General features: G+C 38.2%; 3 protein-coding genes across 15 annotated transcripts in view; 2 read left to right on the top strand and 1 right to left on the bottom strand.

Moving 5' to 3' along the window:
* Nucleotides 1-5,302, bottom strand: part of LOC145503127 (uncharacterized) — a 382,969-nt gene extending 377,667 nt beyond the window's left edge. For 9 of the 12 annotated variants that reach the window (XR_014051427.1, XR_014051428.1, XR_014051430.1 and 6 more), the window contains exons 1-4: nucleotides 815-5,302; nucleotides 608-691; nucleotides 345-401; nucleotides 21-86 (exon numbers count right to left, since the gene is read on the bottom strand). Coding sequence is in view for 5 of the 12 variants with exons in the window: in XM_081482584.1 (XP_081338710.1) it covers nucleotides 21-86; nucleotides 345-401; nucleotides 608-691; nucleotides 815-1,072 (465 nt within the window). In the remaining 7 variants the exon portion in view is untranslated. Of the gene's footprint in view, nucleotides 1-20; nucleotides 87-324; nucleotides 692-814 lie in introns of all 12 variants that reach the window. The other 3 variants (XM_081482588.1, XM_081482589.1, XR_014051434.1) reach the window with 2 other exon arrangements.
* Nucleotides 1-20,082, top strand: part of LOC145503091 (dihydroxy-acid dehydratase-like) — an 85,433-nt gene that overhangs the window by 27,508 nt on the left and 37,843 nt on the right. For both annotated transcript variants that reach the window (XM_081482533.1, XM_081482534.1), the window contains exons 4-8: nucleotides 7,498-7,574; nucleotides 11,010-11,053; nucleotides 11,472-11,521; nucleotides 13,236-13,319; nucleotides 14,038-14,112. In XM_081482533.1, the coding sequence (XP_081338659.1) occupies nucleotides 7,498-7,574; nucleotides 11,010-11,053; nucleotides 11,472-11,521; nucleotides 13,236-13,319; nucleotides 14,038-14,112 (330 nt within the window). The remainder of the gene's footprint in view (nucleotides 1-7,497; nucleotides 7,575-11,009; nucleotides 11,054-11,471; nucleotides 11,522-13,235; nucleotides 13,320-14,037; nucleotides 14,113-20,082) is intronic.
* Nucleotides 14,119-15,984, top strand: LOC145503334 (uncharacterized). Its single transcript, XM_081482808.1, has 2 exons — nucleotides 14,119-14,830; nucleotides 15,562-15,984. Exons 1-2 carry the CDS (start codon nucleotides 14,556-14,558, stop codon nucleotides 15,872-15,874), a joined length of 588 nt encoding a protein of 195 aa, XP_081338934.1. The 5' UTR covers nucleotides 14,119-14,555; the 3' UTR covers nucleotides 15,875-15,984.

Below are 20,082 nucleotides of genomic sequence, written 5' to 3'. Positions count from 1 at the left end.
TCAAGTATGGATGAGCTTACTTCAGTTGACTTTCTTGTCATTTTTCCTGTTGTCTGGGTGGTTTTTCGTTCGTTCTTGGTTTGGCCCTAAGAACCAAGACAGTTAATATTTCCACCTGCCATAAACTACTGTAAGCCTTGAGAAGATACCATTCGGCGAACTAGCTGTGGATGTAGCGAGTTAGTACAAGATGCAATGTTTCATTAATGTAGGTACACAAAAATTGCGGTGCGTAATCTGCTGTTACTATTCCTGATTGACCTATTCTTTGTTGATCCAGAGAGACGAATCATCTACTAATCAAATAAGGCACCAGGCATAGACCATTGAGAGCAAAGTGTTACCTCAACCCGCACTCTCAAGCTTTCAGTCTTCGTAGTGTTTCCCTTGCTCGGTTTTTCCTGCAATCGATTCATACAATTATATCAGTCAGCGAAAACCTGAATATTAGTTACGAGGGGTGGCACCTCCAACAGAGGCTGTTTCGGGGATGTCAGTAAATACTTTGCTCCGAGAATTGGCAGAAATGCCAGGTTTTGGGATTTTTATCCCAGGACTTGCCAGATACTTGGGAGGGACAGAAAAAAAAAAAAACATTGGGACCTACCAACTCATCATTTACTTCGAGAAGCAGTGTTTGATCCAGGTTGGCTTTTGTGGACGACAGTTCATCTTGCAATCTACTGATTACCTACAAATATCAAAGGCAGAATAGTCTTAACAGTTACTGTCTTTCTCTCGAGAAAATCAATAGTTACAATCTAACACCAAGAACATGAAAGGATTTGCCTTCACACAAAAATAAGTCACTTACATTCAAGTTCCGATGAATGATGCTGTTGCTTGCCTTCCATCTTTTGAGGATATCCTTCTCTTGAGTGGGTTCCTCCGCATCTCCTAAATCTCCTTGCCACTCGCAAAGTTTTTCCCTCATTGACAAAACAGTAGTGACAAAATCTGGAGTGTCGTACTTTTTTCCAGGTGGAAAAATAGCCCGGTTTTCATTAGGTGGGGCTATCGGCAAGAACTTAGCCACTATATCTGTAGTTTCAGATGAGCTTGGATTTTGCATTCTTGCGGTTTGCTGCTCTCAATTGCCGCTAGTCCGGTTGTCTGAAGTTTATGATTATATATGCTGAGATAAGCAAAGGAACTGATCTCCACTACGGAAGTGAATTGCACCGCTGGAAACAGGACGATATGTGAAACACGTAAAGGGAGAAAACCATTTTGGAACAAACTAATTTCAACGGTTTATTTGATTGTGGTTAATTTCGTGGATAATGGTTCACCTAGTGAGCTGCACATGACCTGTGTCAAGCTTCAACTGGTGCTCTCTGAAAATTTCTTGATTCTTCAGCTGCAAAAACTGCTATATTTTCAAAACAAAGCACACTACCGAGCTGAAAACATGCTAGCAGATACATTTCTAAAACTTCTTTTTCGTGATGGAGATATAAATAGAAAAGTCTGTTTACATTTGAATTTTAGTTTTTCATGACGGCATGTGAAAACTGAGAATACTTTAAAGTGGTTGAAAAGTCGAGCGGAGTTTCTGCAAAATGTTTGTAAAAGCCAGCATCTCTTAGAAACGCCAGTCTCTCCACTTAACTTGCTTACTAACCTGAATAAAACGAACAGTAGCAAACCATATTACGAAATATGATTTTCTATAGAAACGCAAATGGTCGACTCGGAATTACATCCTGCTTTCATGCTATATTGCGTGCACAATTTTGCGGAAGTTTGCCTGACCTCACATATTAAAGGCGTATATGAAGGGAAAGGCGCACAGAAAGAGCAAAACAAGACCCAATGTGTCATTCGACAAAGTTCATTTTAATTGTGCCGCTTGTAATGCTGTTCTCGCTTTCCATGAGAATATTTCTTGATTGGCCAAGACTGAGAACACCTCTCAGATATTAGAGATAAGGAAGGTCTCACATTCAAATTGTTGACTGCGTTGAATGCCCTTTTCATCCCTGCCAAATTTTGTGGAGCCTTCCAGTGGAGTAAAAGCATAATTTATGTTTATGGACACTGGGAAACTGAAATAAGGTGACAAGAAGACGAAAATGTTTATTTAGTAACACATTTGAGCCCACTCGTGATCACTAAGTCCATTGTTTTAGTGAGTGTGAGATGAAGCAACCCTGACAAGGAAATCGGCCACTTCAGTATTTCAATAAATGTTGGTTTCAAATTTGCTAAACGCAATACAACTGATGGGACCTTACATGATTTCCATGACTTAGCCAGTATACACCGCCAAGGTAGGCTCTCTGGCTAGACTGAGTGCACAAAGCCACATTCATTTCAAGGGGTGGGAAGCTAGTGGCTGAGTTCGAGAATAGTTCGCGGACAAACAAATCGCCTATTGGCTGAAACCGAGAACAGTTATGGAAATGTTAAAATAAAAAAAGTTCTGCGGCACGAAAAAATCATTCAGCGACAATTCAATGCTGAGTCATCCTTAGAATGCGCGAAAGAAACCTGCGAGAACTCGAACCTTGTATCATCACATTGTATCATCTCCGGTCATTTGTTCCCATCTCTCGCAAACTCAAACTCCCGCTAATTCGAACCCTTTCTGGTTTCACTTGAAGGTTCGAATTAGGGCCTATCCGCACTAGCGGACAAAACTGGAATTGTCTCGACAAAATCGAAGGGCAAATTTTGTCATGACAAATTTTTGTCTTGTCTGCGGTGTCCGCATTCAAATTTTCAAAGGGGGCAAATTCTGTCAACACCTTAATATAGCACTGATTATATTTCACTTTACAATTTATTCTATTTTGTCGCGCACGCCAAAACATCCAACATTTTGGTGGGACAATGGAACATGTTCAAATTCTCATACTGGCGGCATGTTCCGTGCTTCTAAATCTTGCCCAGATCGCAGACGAAATGCTGCTTATGGTGTGCTCGTTATTAAGGCATCAATTTCTTCAAAACCAAGCTACTCTTTTAACGGTTGAACAAACGGTTAAATATTGAATTCAGTTCAATTACCAGGCAGGTTGTAATAGCTTTTATGACAAATGATTGACAAGTTTAAGACAATTTTGTTTATGTTGTCGATTTTGTCGAAGTTTTACCCGGGACAAATTTTGTCGGCAGTGCGTTTGAAGATTTGTCCGCTTCGGACAAAATTTTTCAGGTCGCGACAAACCGTCCGCACTTGTAAAGCGTTGGTGATGACAGAAAATTTGTCTAAATAAACAACTTTTTTGCTAGTGCGGATAGGCCCTTAGCCGGAGTCAACTGTAATAGGAGCCAGCCAGAATTCAAAGCCTTTTCACAGGCAAGGGTTCATTTTCCCGCGCGTTGTCCTCATCATTTATTAAACTTGATATAATAGACCAGGTAGAGAGCAATGAAAACTAAATTACTCGGTTTCCAGAATGCAGAGGTACACTCACACTGCCATCTATTGGCTAAGACTGAGAACAGTTCACATTAACAATAAGTCCTTTTGACTCGCAAATTGTTCACTCGTAAATATTTGCATGCCATTTCCACGCGTGCACAATTTTGTGGAATTTTTCCCAACCAGTTAAGGCGTATATGAAGGGAAATGGGTACAGGAAGGACAAAACACGACCAAATGTCTCATTTGAGAAACGTTTAGTACATTGTGACGCTTGTAGTGCTGCTTTTATAACAAGGGTGCCGATTAGTCAAGACCAAGAATAAACAAAAGCAATTGAGCCGGAACCTGTCAAAATTACACCATCATCTGTTCTGACGCCAAGTGGCTGAATTTGCAAACAGTTCTCGGCCAAAGAAAACGCCAGCCAATTGAAAGCGAGAACAGTTACAGGAATGTTAAAATAAGAAAGCTCTGCGGTGCGAAAATCGTTCAGCGACAATTCAATGCTGAGTAATCCCGGTGGAGAGCGCGAAAGAATTACTAAAAACAACCAGAATTCAAAGCCTTTTCACAGGCAAGAAATTGTCGGCCAAGTTCATTTCACTCGTTGTCCCCATAATCCATTAAAAGGGGTGGCGAATGATACTTCCAAAATCTTGGGTCTCGCAAACTTTTCATCCGATCTCAAAATCTCGACAGCCTTTACGAAGAGTCTCGAAGTCTCGTTTATACAGTGAAACCGCGCTCTACGGACACCCGCTTAATACGGACACCTGCTTCTAACGGACAGTTTTCTTTGTCCCGACAACTAAAAAGCTCATATATTTTCTCTTAAATTAGCGTGCTTAATACGGACACCCGGATAATGCCAACACTTTATCATGTCCCTTTGGTGTCCGTATTAACGGGGTTCCACTGTATTGCATTTATTTCGGTGCCGAAGTCTTGCGTGTTTTGGTCTCGGTCTCGGATTTTCAAACAGGGGTCTCGGCGAGTATCGGATTTTACCATTCGTCACAAGTAACTAAATTACTTGTGATACACTGACATCAGCCTATTGGCTAAGACTGAGAACAGTTCTCACAATTTAACAATAAGTCCCTTTTCTACGATTGGAAAATACATCTCGGGGGTGACACATAAATTATGTCATGGTTTTCTGACGCTAAGTGGCTGAATTTGCGAACAGTTCTCAGATAAACAAAATGCCAATTGGCTGAAAGCGAGAACAATTCTGGGAATGTTTGAACAGAAAGCTATGCAGCACAGGAAATCGTTCAGCGAAAATTCAATGCTCAGCCACCCTTACAGAGCGCGATAAAATATGTTAGGCGGATAATTCCCACTAAGATGCGAAATTTTATTATTCGGTTTGCCGTAAATATATAAAGGATATTACACGGTGGCTCAACGTGTAATGTTCTTTTTATTATATGGAGAAACCAATTCAACAAAAGCAAAAGGCGGGAATCGTGACTTCATTGAACGATACGACACTCACAAAGGTGACATACGGAAAATACGCCACTCGGGTCCCGAATGAAGTGGCGCATGGAATCTACGAGTGGTTTAGTTCCCAGTAAAACACTCTTCTCCATATAATAAATTATTTTATGGAAGGCCACTGAGACAGAAAAACCAAGACAACAGATTTTCAGGTTACAGTCTTCCCATAAATGTAATGAACGGAGATGAGTGACATGACGTCAAAACAACACGCAACACTCGTGATCTCGTAACATGACACCTCGAAAGCCCTAGTCGCGTTTCGTCATTTCGTGGTTTTGAGAAAACACGAATTATTGCTTTCTAAGCGTTAGATTTCAGCAGAATATTTATTTGCTCTGTAGTCCGAAGAATTACTGATCATCCGTCCAGGAAAATAATCAGTTTATAAAGCTGTTTCAAGCGAATATACAAGTAATATAAACCATGTCCATCGGTTGAAAATGAGAACAGTTCTCAATTCTAAAAATATCTTGACCTAAAGCTCCTGCCGGTGACCTTTCAATATATGATATGTTCTGATAAGTAGCCATAAATCGGAAATATCGTCCGGCGTGGCGGGTTGGCGCACGCTAAGGGTAGATTTCAGAGAAAGGAGCTTGGAGTTGCGCCGAAGAACGAATCAAAATGATTGCACCAAACGGTAAATTATCAGAACTGACAAGGTATCCTCCAAGCTGCCGAGGAAATACTCAAAGAGATCGTAATGAAACAGTGGCTAAACAAGTGTGGGAAAATTTTGGCACGAATTTCAGGGAAAACTATTTCTCGCTTTCTAGATTTATGGACCCAGGAAAAAGTTAATGAAATTTGCATTTGGACGACGGATCGACACACTGTTGGTAAGTTGCCACCTTCCTTGATATGCTTGTTAGAAAAGAAAAATGGAAAAGCAGAATTTCACGTTGTATTGTCCGCAATGCAATTATGTGGACTTGTGCGGCTGAACTAGAAAGTTTTCAGTTTAATATCCCCAGTACATTTTTGTGTTGTTGTTGTTGATAATCTTAGTTAAAGAGTCACGTAAACACCATTCTTGTAGATAGTCGAAATTCGCAAAGATTCAACTCGGCTATTATTGATAAAAGACCATTGTGTAAACTCATTCCTGTGTGGTTAATAGATGATGACAAACAAACGTTCGAGAATAATTACTTATCGGTGATTCATGACAGATGCTCACCAGACATTTTGTTTTCGATGAAAAATTCACCCGTTCTCATTGGTGGATACTGAGAACTGTTTCTCATTTATGAATGAATGTGATTTCATGCACCCTTATTGGCCAAGGCTGGGAACAGTTCTCAGAGCGACAAAACATTCTCAGTTTCCAGTTGAAAAGTGCATTTTCCACTTTGACATTGCACTCTGTTGTTGATACTTGTTGCAGTCAGCACAAGTGTAAGGGAGTCAATGCTAGAAGCTCTTTGAAAGACTAAGATATGAATCAGACATGAACAAAGTAATTGGAAACATCAGTAGCACAACTTATCAGTCCATAACATCCAACCAAAACACTCTTGTGGCCAAGCAGTATGAAAAACAGTTAGAAGACTCATCTAATGCCAAGAAAAATCATTGGAAAATTACAGAAACGAAGGAGATCAAAGTCCTATACTTGAATTAGCAAAGGCATCTGGCGTGATGGAGAACCATCAAGCTTACAGTGGAAGAAATTCTTAACTTATTTAACAAGAGTAAAGCAATTAAGAGGTTTGCAAGATCTCATGTGGTACATACATTGTAGTGTTTTTCTTTTTTCAAAATTTCAAACTTTTTTTATTGTTTGATTAATGTATCGTTCTGGAACTTTGAAGTAGACCAGTTGGAATCACTTGTGCGAAAGGTTCAACATTGATTTTTATCTATCAAAAAAAGATCTGCTAACACTAAGATGTTTTTGATGATGAATTTGTTGTTCATTGTTATTCAATAAATTGTCATAAACAAGTCATAAATAATTATATTGTGCTTATTTTGACTTTTCTTATGACCATTTTCAGTTTGCCCCGGGGTTTCGCCCGAGTACCAATTTTTCCCAAGAAATATAAACAGCCAAAGCTCTTCACTCTAGCGCCAAGCTGACCCATCTTTTGACAGAAGATGTTATTGCTCTGTTTTTCTTTGTTTAGCACTCGCACCCAAGGTAAACACTTGATCGAAAGCTGCCGCTGAAATTGATAAGCAGAAATAAGTAATAAAGTGTTTTGTCATATACAACTGCAACCAAAACTATTCACTCCCAGATAAATTCTCTGGAAATTTAGTTGATGATGACAAATCTTTTTTTTGCCTACTGCAACATGCCAAATGCAATTTTTGATTTCATGTATATTCATTAAATAATGGTGTGTTTCTGTCACACAAGACAATATATGTATATGTAAGAAGAAATCTGTAGCTAAAATTAAAAAGCACAAATTAAAACAACGCTAAAAGACAAAAAATGGCTGACAATTCTAGCAAGTCTCCTACTACTTCAGCAGAGCCACAGCAATTATTGTAAACAATGTATCCACGACTTCTTCATTATAGTTCTCCTTTGATTTTGTGAACGTGCTACATTTAAGTATAAGTATAAACTAATGATTAACAGATTTTATTGTTATGTTTAATAGGATGAAGATTTTGTCAAACCACTGATTACAGTAGCATGTCCTTACATCAATGTAATACCATGCAACTTCCACTTCAGGTAAAATGTACAAGTAATGTCATATATACTTTTCCTGTCATCTCACACACATTATGCATGACTCACAATTCTGGATTACTTATTCAATTAACCATTAAATAAATGTGAAAAATTAAATTAGATTTCTTTCCACTCAAATTAGTCCATAGTGAATGGTACTAAATGTCATGTCTGAGTCCTAAATAACAAGCTAAAAGAAGACAGCAGCAAGGTTTGGGGCTTCACATCGCTGCATTTGGTAACCTTCAAAATTCATCAGAACATCTGTGGGAATCTTCAGCAATGTTCAGAAAACATTGACCAGTCAAGAACGTCTTTGGTAAAGTTTGGAAGTTATACATGTGGTATTTTTTTTTTTCTGTTTATTAATATGGATACAAAAATCACAGGCACCAGGGGGTATATTCCTGTCACTGTCATAAATTTCAGATAGGTATGTGCTGGGAAGGGTCTCTGACTCCATTAAATTTTAAATTTTAAGGTGGCTTACTACAGTTTTTCTGAGACTTAGTAGCGCACACTATCATTGCCTGTCAGACATCAATATAAATGGCGTGTGCAAAAAATGGTGCAAGTAACCCAAAGAAAAACCGAAAACCACTTCAGCACTTGAAAGGCATTAAATTACTTTGGTATATGTAGCAATAGTTTCAAACTCCATTCAAACATGTTTAAGCCCAGGGCCAAAGAAATATGATAAAAAAGCTCTATAAATAACTGGTAAAAGAGCACTAATTTACTCTTGCTGTCTCGCACACAATACATGGCGTCACATGAGCGCGTGCTTAAATAAAGGGCATGCGCAATTCAATTCTTGTCCAAGGTTGTAAAAGCTAGTCTTTGATCGAGGATTGCTCGAAAACCTACTGTACAACCCGTGATGAAATTTTCACACTATTTTTGATCTCACATTTTCTTACTTTGCAGAAAATCTGTCTTACAGATTTTTATTTTACTTTGCATGAATGTTAAATCAGAGCCATTTTCTTATTCCTGAAATTTTGAATTGGGGTCATATGGGTAGATTTTGAGAAAAACGTGATTTAATCTACTAGTACCCAGTCTCTCCTTAGGTACTCAGTCATTCATTTTGGCCATTTGTTGACGTTTAATTGTTCAAGTTTCACATAGAATGGTAAAAGACTTCAGCAAATAGTAAAGGGAGAAAAAGAAATATCTTGGAACATTTTTGAAAAGAGTTAGAAGTTGGGCTGTTATAATCCTTCAAAACAGTAGTAAGTCACTTTAAGGGTGAGGGACATGAAAAATGACACGCTATTTAAGGCCCAAACCCGAAAAATGACACCCTATTGAGGGGAAAAACAAAAACTAAGAAAAGCATGGACAGTTCAACTTTATTTCGCTTCTCTAACATTGGAAGTATATTAATAGTTGAGTTCTAACAGATCATTTGTTTTTCATTTAGCTGGGCATTTATGCACTGCAATTTTAGCTGATACAATTTAGGTACCCTATCTAAGGATCACATCAGGGACACAATGCTAGCAGGGGCAAAAATGATACCCTTTTTAAGGATCAAGAACCTCAAAAACCCTGAGACTTTTATCACTGTATTATGATGAGTTAGTTATGTCAGAAATGTAAAACAAAGCGGGGAGTCATCAACTTTGTTTGGGAGAGAACATGCTCGGAAGAACATCCTAATCTGAAAAAATCAGGCTTCGTTAGCAAATAAGGCCACAGTGTCCATAAGCCCAAAAATATTTCAATTAGATTTTTGAAGTGAAATGTTCTCTGCCAAATATTGTTTGAGTGGACCTATTAAGTGAATTTAGTCCACTGGTGAGGTTCCTTAAAGAACAAGTTTGCATTTAGCGACCATAGTTTCATGCGCCTTGCAACCGAAAGATGGCAGGATTTGATGTCCCATGGACAGAGATCTTGAAATTTTTTGACTTCCACATTGATTTTTTGTTCACTTTTGGACAATGTGGAGATCATTGTAAATAAAATCTGTTTCTGGAAAGAAAAGTAGGGGTCACCGAACATCCAAGATCGTTAAATCCAAGCAAAGCTATAGCAATGACCATCAGCACTATCATTGTTCATTTTAGTACTTAGCACACATGCTCAATGCATGACATGGCGTGTGAATTTGCGTGCGTAGTAAGGATGCGCAGAAACATTTAGCGTGAACGTCCTAAAGGGAAACAAGTGAAGACTTATGAATGAATGTAGCTGGAAGAACTCAATATATTAACCTCATTCTTGGAGATGCAAGGGCGGTTATTTGGGATGACAAGAATTAATGTCTGCACAAATTTACTAGAACCTAGAGTAACTGCCCCTGGGAAGTTAGTCTTCTCAGACTAGTTCCAGAACTGTTTGAAATCGTCCATGGTCTCTCATTAAGCAAAAAATTATGGCCTTTTTGTTGTATGTGCAAGTTCTGAGCTGGATCTGATGACACCACTTGTTTGGGGTTTGTTTTTTACTCAAATGGCTTATAAGTCGCTGCTTCAGAGCTACATGTACTGTTCCCCCAAAAAATGCACCTATAAATTATACAACATCACTAAGTTGAACAAAGGTTAGTGGTGTAACAATTAATCAAATTCTCGATTAATCGCGATTATGACCGATTGGTTCGATTCACGATTCTTTGACTCCATGTTTCAAGTTTGGTTTGATTTTTTGCACACCTCTCTCAGAGTGCCCTAAGTGAGTTATTTTATTGTGAAATCAGAATCCAGAACTCTTTAAAATGTGCATTTTTGATTGACGAGTAAAGACGTTTGCAGTTTGTGTGCCATTTTGTGTTGCGTGGTAAAAATGCTGCCCTTCTAACACCTCTTGAGAGTTTCCAAATAAGGCGAACCATTTGCAACACGCTCATTGTATCCTAGAATTGAAGGTTTAGGGTTGTGTGTTGTTTACATTGTGTATCATGTTGTAAGAATTAAAAAACATTAAATAATATTTTGCATAATGGAATTGAAATAATCGAAATCGAAAGGCAATAATTGAAATTGAATGGAATCGCAAGGAATATGAATCGTTACACCCCTAACAAAGGTGTATTCATATATTAATAAAGTACAAAAACATACTCCTCCTTTAGTTAGTGTTCACATGCACACACTCTGCTTTTCACAGGACCACTCCACCCAGGCACTTTGGCATATAGATTTTCAGGAATTTTCAAGGCTATATTCTTGCCACCAACAATAGTGTAACAGAGTGCAGGATGTAACATAAAGTACAGCAAATTTTGTTTATTTGAAATTTTGGAAAAGCAAGCAAGCAGGACTATCCTGTGATGTGCAGAATGTGGTCACAGGAGACACTGTTGTATAAGGTTGCATTTGTATTACATGTAGGCTTAGGGTCAGAGGATATTCCAAATAGTTTGATGAAATTGGGTCAGTCCCCAACAACAAGAACACAGGTAAATTTAATTTGCAATCTTCACAGGGAGCTTGCAGATTACGTAGTAAATGCCGTTGAAGAACAAGGAGGTACAGTGTAACTATGTGATGTATGCTTTTACAAGTAGACATTTCTGAGTTGCCTTTACCCCAGCTCTTTTAAATAGTCCTAGAAAGAACTTTTATCATGAAAACTGCTTTTTCTGTTAATGTAAAAGTATATCATTCATTTTCATTATTAAGGTTTGAACATACTGGTATCCCATTTTGAAAAACAGGCAAAAGATGGTGTTTTATACCCACAGTATTTTCTTTAATTGGTTAATGAACAAAGAAACAAATTCAGTTTTTTAAATTGCATCTTATGGATAACAGCAGTAATTGTCTTTTTCTTGTGGGATAATTATTATGATCATATCCATGCTGTTATGACTGATTACTTTATAAGTACTCTAATTATTTAAGTCATTCAATGAATTTTTAAATTTATCTTTCTGGTGTTTGGTAGGTAAAGCTGTTTTGTGCTGCACACCTGTGATAAGTGACGCAATGACCATGGTAATAAATGCTCTGTATACATGTTTAAAAGCACAAGTAAAATTTTACTGGTGAACAGTGACTATTGTAAACTATTGTGTATAGTGTAGTAATGCGAGGAACTAAGGGCCTTGACAGACCAAGGAGTTTGTTGTCAACTATTGTTCAGGTAGAGAAAGCAAATAACTGAAAAGCCAGTGAACTTGACACAAGTTATCAGTGACAAGCTGGTAATAGAGTGGTTTTCATTTGAGTGTCGAAAGTAATTAGACAATTACTTTGGTTTTGGTTTTGGTTTTACTACGGTTTGAGATTGGCTGGGTAGTCTAATTGGTAAGTAATTGGTTTGGTTTTGGTTTTACGACACTCAATTGAAAACCGCTCTAACTTAGCTAATAAGTTATATAGATTTAGTAAAGTCTGCATACGAGCCAAGTGGCCCATCTGGCTGGAGCTTATCCCGGTTTCTGTAGCATGAAGCGACTAGGAGTTTTTCTACTCCCCCCTGGATGGGATGCTAGTCCATCGCAGGGTTACCCCCAGCATTAAGTTCGCCGGTACCCATTTATACACGTGGGTGGAGAGAGGCACTGTGAGAGTAAAGTGTCTTGCCCAAGAACACAACACAATGTCCCCGGCCAAGGCTCGAACCCGGACCGCTCAATCTGGAGACGAGGGCACTAACCATGAGGCCACTGTGCCTCCCACTAAATAGATTTAACTAAGCCTAAAAATGGAGCTCCTAGGCTGGGTTGTTCGAAGCCTGATTAAGCTAGTTCCCAGAATAAACGAGAATTTTGATTTGAGCCTTTTAACCTTGCTTTGAGGTTTTCTATTTATATTGATTACAATAAGTTAACCTGGCTTGAGCCGGTAATTTAATCAAAAACCAGTATTTAAAAAAAAAAACACATGACCCCAATGAGCTCTAAATTTGAGCCCACGATATGGTCAAGTGATTTTGGTCAGCAGAGACCTTGTTTTGACAGGTGTAAATTGACCATAACACGGATGTCAAAAATCAAAGCTGCATGTATCTGTCAATTAATCTACAGCTGGAGTATGGCTGCCATACTATGCAACTTTGTTGTTGTTGTTGTCATGGTGCATGCCTGCCCACAAGCAATACCACTAGCCATGATTACTATGAAAAAAGCAATTCACTGGACGTTTCCTATGAGTGTGGTGCTTCAAGCCCAAACTCCGCTATCAATAACTAAATAGTTTTTCATTTCAAAACAGTTTTCATTTTCCATAACAAACACTCGTTGATGACTGGTTTAGCCTAGTGTATGAATCAGTCTTCAACGACATAGTGGAATTATTTTCTTTGGACCTCCAAGGGAAAAGAAGTAGTTCAAAGTACAGTAGTTCAAGGTATCAGAGGTAAAATCAAGTCTTAGGGAGGTGAATTTTGTTTTAAGTTATTGGTGGGTTTGAGAAAGACGAATTCCAGTGTTCATGTAAGCATCATCAATATTTGTATTCAAAGTCATGATCTGAAACAGAGGAGGAAGAATTGAGGATGAAAATGCACCAATCACAGCTGGGTTTCATGAACTAAATGGTACAGTGTAATCAGCCAGCATTTTTGCCTCATGAAGACTAGCAGTAAGCAGTTGAAACAGAGATCCACTTCTCGAGTGACTACATTGTGACACAAGTGATAATACTAAAACTGTGTTTAGAACAAATTTCAATGAAATTATTATAATAATTTGACTTTATTTTCCAGGGAACTACTGGTATGAAATATTCGTTAGTTTCGCGAGACTGGATTGCTGACTGTATTGAAATAACTCATGCTGGGTACACTGGGGTAAGATATGTAGGGCTACTCAAGGTTCTGAAGGTTATAACCAAGTCTTAAATATGTTTTTGGTTAATGATGATTCCCTCATGTCTGGCTAGCATTGCTTACTCACTGCCCATCATAATTATGGTAATGATACACACAGGGCTAGCTAAGGTTGGAGAATGGCTTGGTGTGTTATCTCTTAAGACAGGTCTCTCATCTCTGGAGATAAGTGTCTTAGGTGTCTCATGTGTAGCGAAGCATCTCATCCCAGTTGTAAAGTGTCTCATCTCTGAAAACAGGTTTCATGCCTCTGGGCACAAGTTTCCCATTTTTAGAAACAATTCTTTCATCCCTAGAGACAAGTGTCTCACCTGAGAAGTCAAATTATGGTGTATCTCTGGAAACAAGTCTGTCGGTATTGGAAACATATATTATGAAGTGTTTCATTGTTAGAGACTTTATTTAGTGACTGCTCTTTGGAGGCAAGTGTCTCTTCTGTGAAGTCAATTGTTTCATCTCTGGAGACATGTATCACATTTTTGGAGACATTGAGTGTCCTCTCTGGAGACAAGTGTCTCATCTGTGTCAATTTTCTTATCTCTGAAGACAATATTGCACAACAAGCGCAAAGAGTGTGCATAGGCTAGTTTTTGGGATGCTAATTTGAATTGCTGTATAGTGTTCACTGTGTCATGTGGTCACTAGTTAACTGTCATTTCCTGGTTGATAATCTTTTCAGGATGGCATGATCTGCCTTGGTGGCTGTGACAAGACAATACCTGGTGTAACAATGGCTTTACCAAGACTCAATGCAGTAAGTGTGCATGAAAATGTAATGACTATGTTTTATGAAAAGGCAAAATGTTGAACCCTGTTAAATAGGGACTTGGATCATGTTGACCCACTTTCCCACTAGGGAAGAGAAAAGATATGTTGGGTGAAATCTCTTATCAGTTGCAATAGGTTCTTATAGTTTGTAAAAATACAAGCAGACAGCTCAGGTGACCAAAAAGCAATATGAAAATGAAGCAACTTCTGATTCATAGCCTATGTGTAGCCATACCCACCCCCCAACGAAAAACGGGAGGGAGGGAACGTCTACGAAGAGCTGGCACAAATTGTGTAATGTGACGTCAGGCTTTTACACGGAAATATATAATGGTTCCTTATTGGATAAAGGCGGCGAACAATACTTTCGAAAATGCTGATTGGCTAAAATAAATTTACCTCGTTTTCATGACATACTGAAGATCAGTAATGGCGGACGGAATGTCGGAGGCTAAAGTTACACGAACTCTGAAAGCCTTTAACGCAGCTAAAAAAAGCAAGACTTGCAAGACTTTTGGAATAGAGAAATTCCACGAAGAGCAACACAAAGCCATAGAAAAATTTTTTGATGGGAAAGATGTCTTTGTTTCATTGCCAACTGGCTATGGAAAATCCATCATATTTCAGTCGATTCCAGTGATCGCATCGCATCTTTGGAAGAAACCGTGCACTATTTTCATTGTATCACCACTGAAGGCGCTCATGCAAGATTAGGTCCAATATCATCGAACGAGTCATGAAGGGTGAATATTCACACGTGTATGGGTCACCAGAGAGTTTCCTGAGCAAGGATGCTTGGAGGGCCATCTTCAGCACCAGTTCTTTCAAGGCACACCTCATTGCAGTGGCTATAGACGAAGTGCACTGTATCAGTCATTGGTATGTTTTGCTGCAGTTTTTAATGTACATTTATTTCCCACAATTGAGAGCTTTGTGCGAGTCAGTAAGTGAAACATGTTTATGCTTTTTATAACGAGGCACAATGTAACGAGCGTCATAAAGTGTGATAAATGACATGCCAATTAATTTTTAGTGGTTGGTAAATATATTTTCTGCAACCCTGCACATCTAAAAGTGCTTTGTGCCATCTTTGGCCGGTCACAATCAAGTCAAATGGCAAAGAAGTAAAAATGCCCACTCACCTACCTGTGAATTTAAATTTAGTAGTCACTGGACAGAGAAGCATAATTCTTGTCCCTTTATAAAGTGTCTAAGCTCAATTTTAAAATATCAGCATAAGAATCACAGTTTCTATTCAATGGCTTTATTATTTTAACACAACTGTCTCATTTACAAGGGTCTTCCCTGGGAGAGAAGTGTCCCTTTTCGTGAATGGTTTGGAAATCTTGGAGAGATAAGGTCTATGGTCCCACAAGAGACAAGATTGATTGTAGTTACTGCCACTGCTACCAAGTCAACACGATCAAAAATAATTATTTGAAATACTTCAACTTGGATCACAGACCGTGACTATTGAGAAGAGCCTTGATGGTCCAAACCTTAAGTATAGTGCTGTTTATATAAACAAGAGTCAGCCATTTGAACAAATTTTTGCTGAAGTAATCAAAGAGTTAAAGGATAGCAGCAAAATTGCAGAAATAACAATGATTTACTGTCAAACTCGAAAACAGTGTGCCATAATTTTTACAACATTGACATTGTTTTTAGGTGACAACTTGTTCCTTGGCAACAAACAACCTAAAACCGTATGGTTGAAATGTATCATGCAGGCACTCCAACTTCTGTAAAAAAGCACATTGTAGAAAACCTGTCATATGATGATGGTCACATCTGTTGTCTAATTACAACAGTTGCTTTTGGAATGGGTGTCAACTGTAAGTATGTAAGATTTACCACATGGACCCTGCATGTGGTTGCTGCTATCCTTTAACCCTGTATGTGCAAGAAAGTGGGAGAGAAGGAAGAGATGGTATGCCTGCTGTTTGTATTCTGCTCTACAATGGAATACTGTCCAACCACTGTGACCAAGATATAAAAGATTATTGCAAAACAGATCAGTGTAGAAGAAATACCCTGTTTGCACCATTTGGTGAGAGGCCAAAAGATGTCATTCCTGAGCACAATTGTTGTGACAACTGTGCTTTACGTTGCTCCTGTGGTTCAGATGATTGTCAGGATGCATTCATGGTAGAAATGTCAGCAGAGGTAGAACTTCCTGGGCCTTTCAATGTCAAAACAAGACCTGTCAGTTCACAAAACAAAGACTATCTAAAAAATGCAGTGAAAAATTTCAGAAAAGAGAAAATCAGTGAACAAATGAACAAACTGGAACAGTTAGTTAGCTGTCCAAATGTGCTTCTTGAGCTAGGAGACTTGTTCATTGCACAAGTATTGGAAAATTGCCACAAAATTTTTGATGTACAGGATGTTTTCTGTTATGTTGAAGTGTGGTGGAAAGAACATGCAATTGCTATTCTTAACATTATCAGGCAGTGTTTCGGAGATGTTGAACTAGTCGCAGAACTTGATATAGATTTAATGGAAGATGTTGATATTGACATGGACTGGGAAGACCTCAGAGATTATTCATCACTAATGGACATGGCACACAGTCTTAATGAGTATAGTTTTTTTCACTGAGAGTGATGAAACATTTACTGCAGCAACAAGCCTTAATAGAAGTAGTTTTTTAGGAAGCATTGCAAATAATTATTCTACCCTAAGTGATTGGTCATAATAGAGTCCCAGTGAAACTAATTTGGCATGACAAGGCTTCAGTGATTTAGTTGCCAGTTCATTACTTGAAAAGTACTAGACACATTAATTTTGTGACATTGATAAAGTGTACACATATAGTTGGCAATTGCTAAATAAGTCTGTGCTGCTTCAAACATTGACACTTACTTTAAAGTTTGTTTTAACTTCATGCAAAGAATATGTTTCAGTCAAACATGGATTGGAATGGCTACCCATTTGTTCTGAATGCCAAGTTTTCATTAATTGTCATTAAAGGTCATGACTTGTTACTTTTTACAATAATACCAGGAATGGTCTTATGTGATCTCTTCTACTTAAAATAACATAAAAATCAAGTGTTGGTGAGAAAGTGAAGCACCAAAATGAAACTTAATGACAGTTCTCTTCTGCCTAACAGTAAACATCATACTCTGGGGAAATGTTTTGTATTGCATGGGGTTCAAGAAAGCTATTCTGAAGTTTTGAATGCTCAATGGCTTCAAAAGTGTAATTATTAAATTCAAACTTTGACCTTGTGATCAATACAATCTAGTATTACCACATCACTCTGTGGTTTTACAGTATACATATGGTTTGGTACCTTGATTTATAGACCTATCTAGCATATGAAGGTTGATTTATGTTAATTTTGTTTTATGAAATGATCCACAGGTATGTCTGGGGGGACTCCCATTTTAATAAGGACGGGAGGTGTTCATCATACCTTTTAGGAGTTAAAAAAACGGTTTTGGTACCTCTCAGTATATTCAGCCCCAAGCCACGCCCACAAAACAGGACCTTGCTACCTCTTTAGGGTTTTTTTCAAAATTTGTGACGAGCATTTCCGTCCTTTTAATATGGGTGTACCCCTCCCAGGAGATTTGCTACCATTTTAATTTGCCTAGCTACTAATTTGTACATGTAGCATGTAAAATGTTGTGTCTATCAACTTAGCGTGCCCGCCTTTTTATTTCAATGTATTTCTTGTGATTATTTATCCACTTGGGCATATCTTGGATGTCAAAGTTCCACAAGAATGAAGAATGCATGTCATGATAATGCTGGTAGACCCTGCCAGGTGTATGCTGCATGGCCTTATGGTCTACCAGGTCCTTGACTACCTTCTTGAGATCCTCATCTGAAGACTTTACCACATGCCTACCAGAAGGCTTGTAAATGTGCAACTCTGCATCAAACCTGTCCATGAGTTCTTTAGTGGAAGTAATGGACTTGCAGATCCTGTCTATGGACTTCTGGGAAGCATTTGGTCCAAGTTTCTTCACTGCATCCTTCAAAAGCCTGTTGTGAACTCTAAAAGCAAATCTAGAGGAATGTTTCCACCTAGGCAATTTCTCAACTTTGCCAAGCGATTCCATATCAATTCATGGGCTGCTTTGGGAGTTAACAGTGAGTTTACTTGAAACATCAGGTATAATGCTTCAAGAGCATACTTAGTACTGCGTTTATCATTTCTAAGATGCAGCAAGAAAAATTTCCAACAGTGAAGATTTCTGTCACCATCACCTTCACTTATGGCATCTTTGAAATTCAGCAGAAGAAGGCCATATTCCATAAGAGCTTTCTTGTAGGCCAGCATGTCGTCACACTCATTGGAATCCTCTTCACCCTAGGTTTGCCCTTGGTCTCCCATAATTCTATTTGCCAGGTTTTTATTTTGATTAATGTTCAGAACATAACCATCAACAACCTGACCTGCTAGTTCCTGTAGGTATTTCCTTTTGGAAGTCTTGGAAGCATCTGCCAGAGGTATGTCGACAAAAATGCCGTCAATTGAATTAAGCTTCATGATCTCCAGAGCTGCAGCAACCACTCTTGCTCTTACGCAGAGGTCAAAAAAACTGTGGGCTGGTTTAACAGCATAGTCAACACGTGCCTTCACATTTCGTTTATTGATAAGATTTCGGTCACTGTATATGTATAGTGTACATTTGTCTCTTGAAGAGGCTTGAGAGTACAGGCGATCAAATGCAAGCTGAGAAGAAAAACAAAACTTTTATAACTTTTTCTTCATATTAAAGTTTGAATCTGGGTTTTTTTAACACGTTTAACTGTGGTAATTTTAAATAATACTTTTTGTTATTAAATGTCACAAAATGTTACTGCTGAGGAACATAGTTACATAATATGAATTGAATGATACAACCTGCACATTTATTATATGGCTAACTCCGTGAGTGGGCAAGAAGAATCTAAACCTACGCTGTGATTGGCTACCCAAGTGGGCAAGATGGAGATATCTTGCCCACTTGGGACTACCTGCCGTGTCCAGCAAGAAAAATTTCCCTGAAAGCCATAAGATAAATTCCTTATTGACTGAGTTTGTTCCGTCAAGATGGCTTGATTTTGGCCTCATTTTTTTTTTTTTTTTTTTTTGGCGTGTTTATGGACCTCAACTCTGTCTCGGTCCTTAAACACGCAAAAAAAAAAAAAGAACTTGGCCAATATTCAGCCATTTTGACCTCACACTTGGTCAATAACCCATACGTATTTATCTGCAAAAATTTATTGCCAGCATGCCAATCAGCAATTTGAAAGTGAAGCCCATCCAAGCGTTCCTCAGGCATAAAGCCATTACTTAGAGATGCATGACCATCGACAGTTCGCTCCACTGTCAGCTGATCACCAACCACTCCTTGATCAGCATACCTTTTCTCCTCACCTTGACTAGAAAAGGGTACATACTTGTGAAGTTCTTTGAGGATTTCCAGAATCCCATCAGCACTATTTTCATTGTGATAAAGAACACCACGGAAAGTCTAAAAAAATATACCAAACAAAATATACACATTGATTTAAGACAAAATCCAATAAAAACTTGAGCCATTTGAGTTTTTATATGACAAAAATGTTGTACCAGAATAACTTTTAGTATTTTACATTTTCTTAAAGATACAAATAGTTGCCTTAAATAACACCGAAAACAATTTCCCATGGGAACGAGGGAAGATAAATTTCAAAGTTCAAAAAACTGTGAAAACACAGGTTAAATTTCACCATCAGTTTCATTTCACCAGTACTTTCAATTGTTTCATCCAAAGTTCAACATTTGTTTTCACCGTTTGGTATTACTAAAAATGATTTTTGGGGGAAGATATATAAAACAGTCTTTCAAAAGTTTGCAATATGATCTATATAACCTTGGTACTAGGTTTATGTCCACATGTTACTTGAACTTCTGGTGGATTTTGTGTTAACATTTAAAGTCCAAGTTTTATATATCTGTCAGTTGTTTGCTTAT

Source organism: Orbicella franksi, chromosome 11 (genome assembly GCF_964199315.1).
Source record: "Orbicella franksi chromosome 11, jaOrbFran1.1, whole genome shotgun sequence".
NCBI classification, from domain to species: Eukaryota; Metazoa; Cnidaria; class Anthozoa; order Scleractinia; family Merulinidae; genus Orbicella; species Orbicella franksi.
This window is presented reverse-complemented; position numbering and strand designations above follow the sequence as displayed.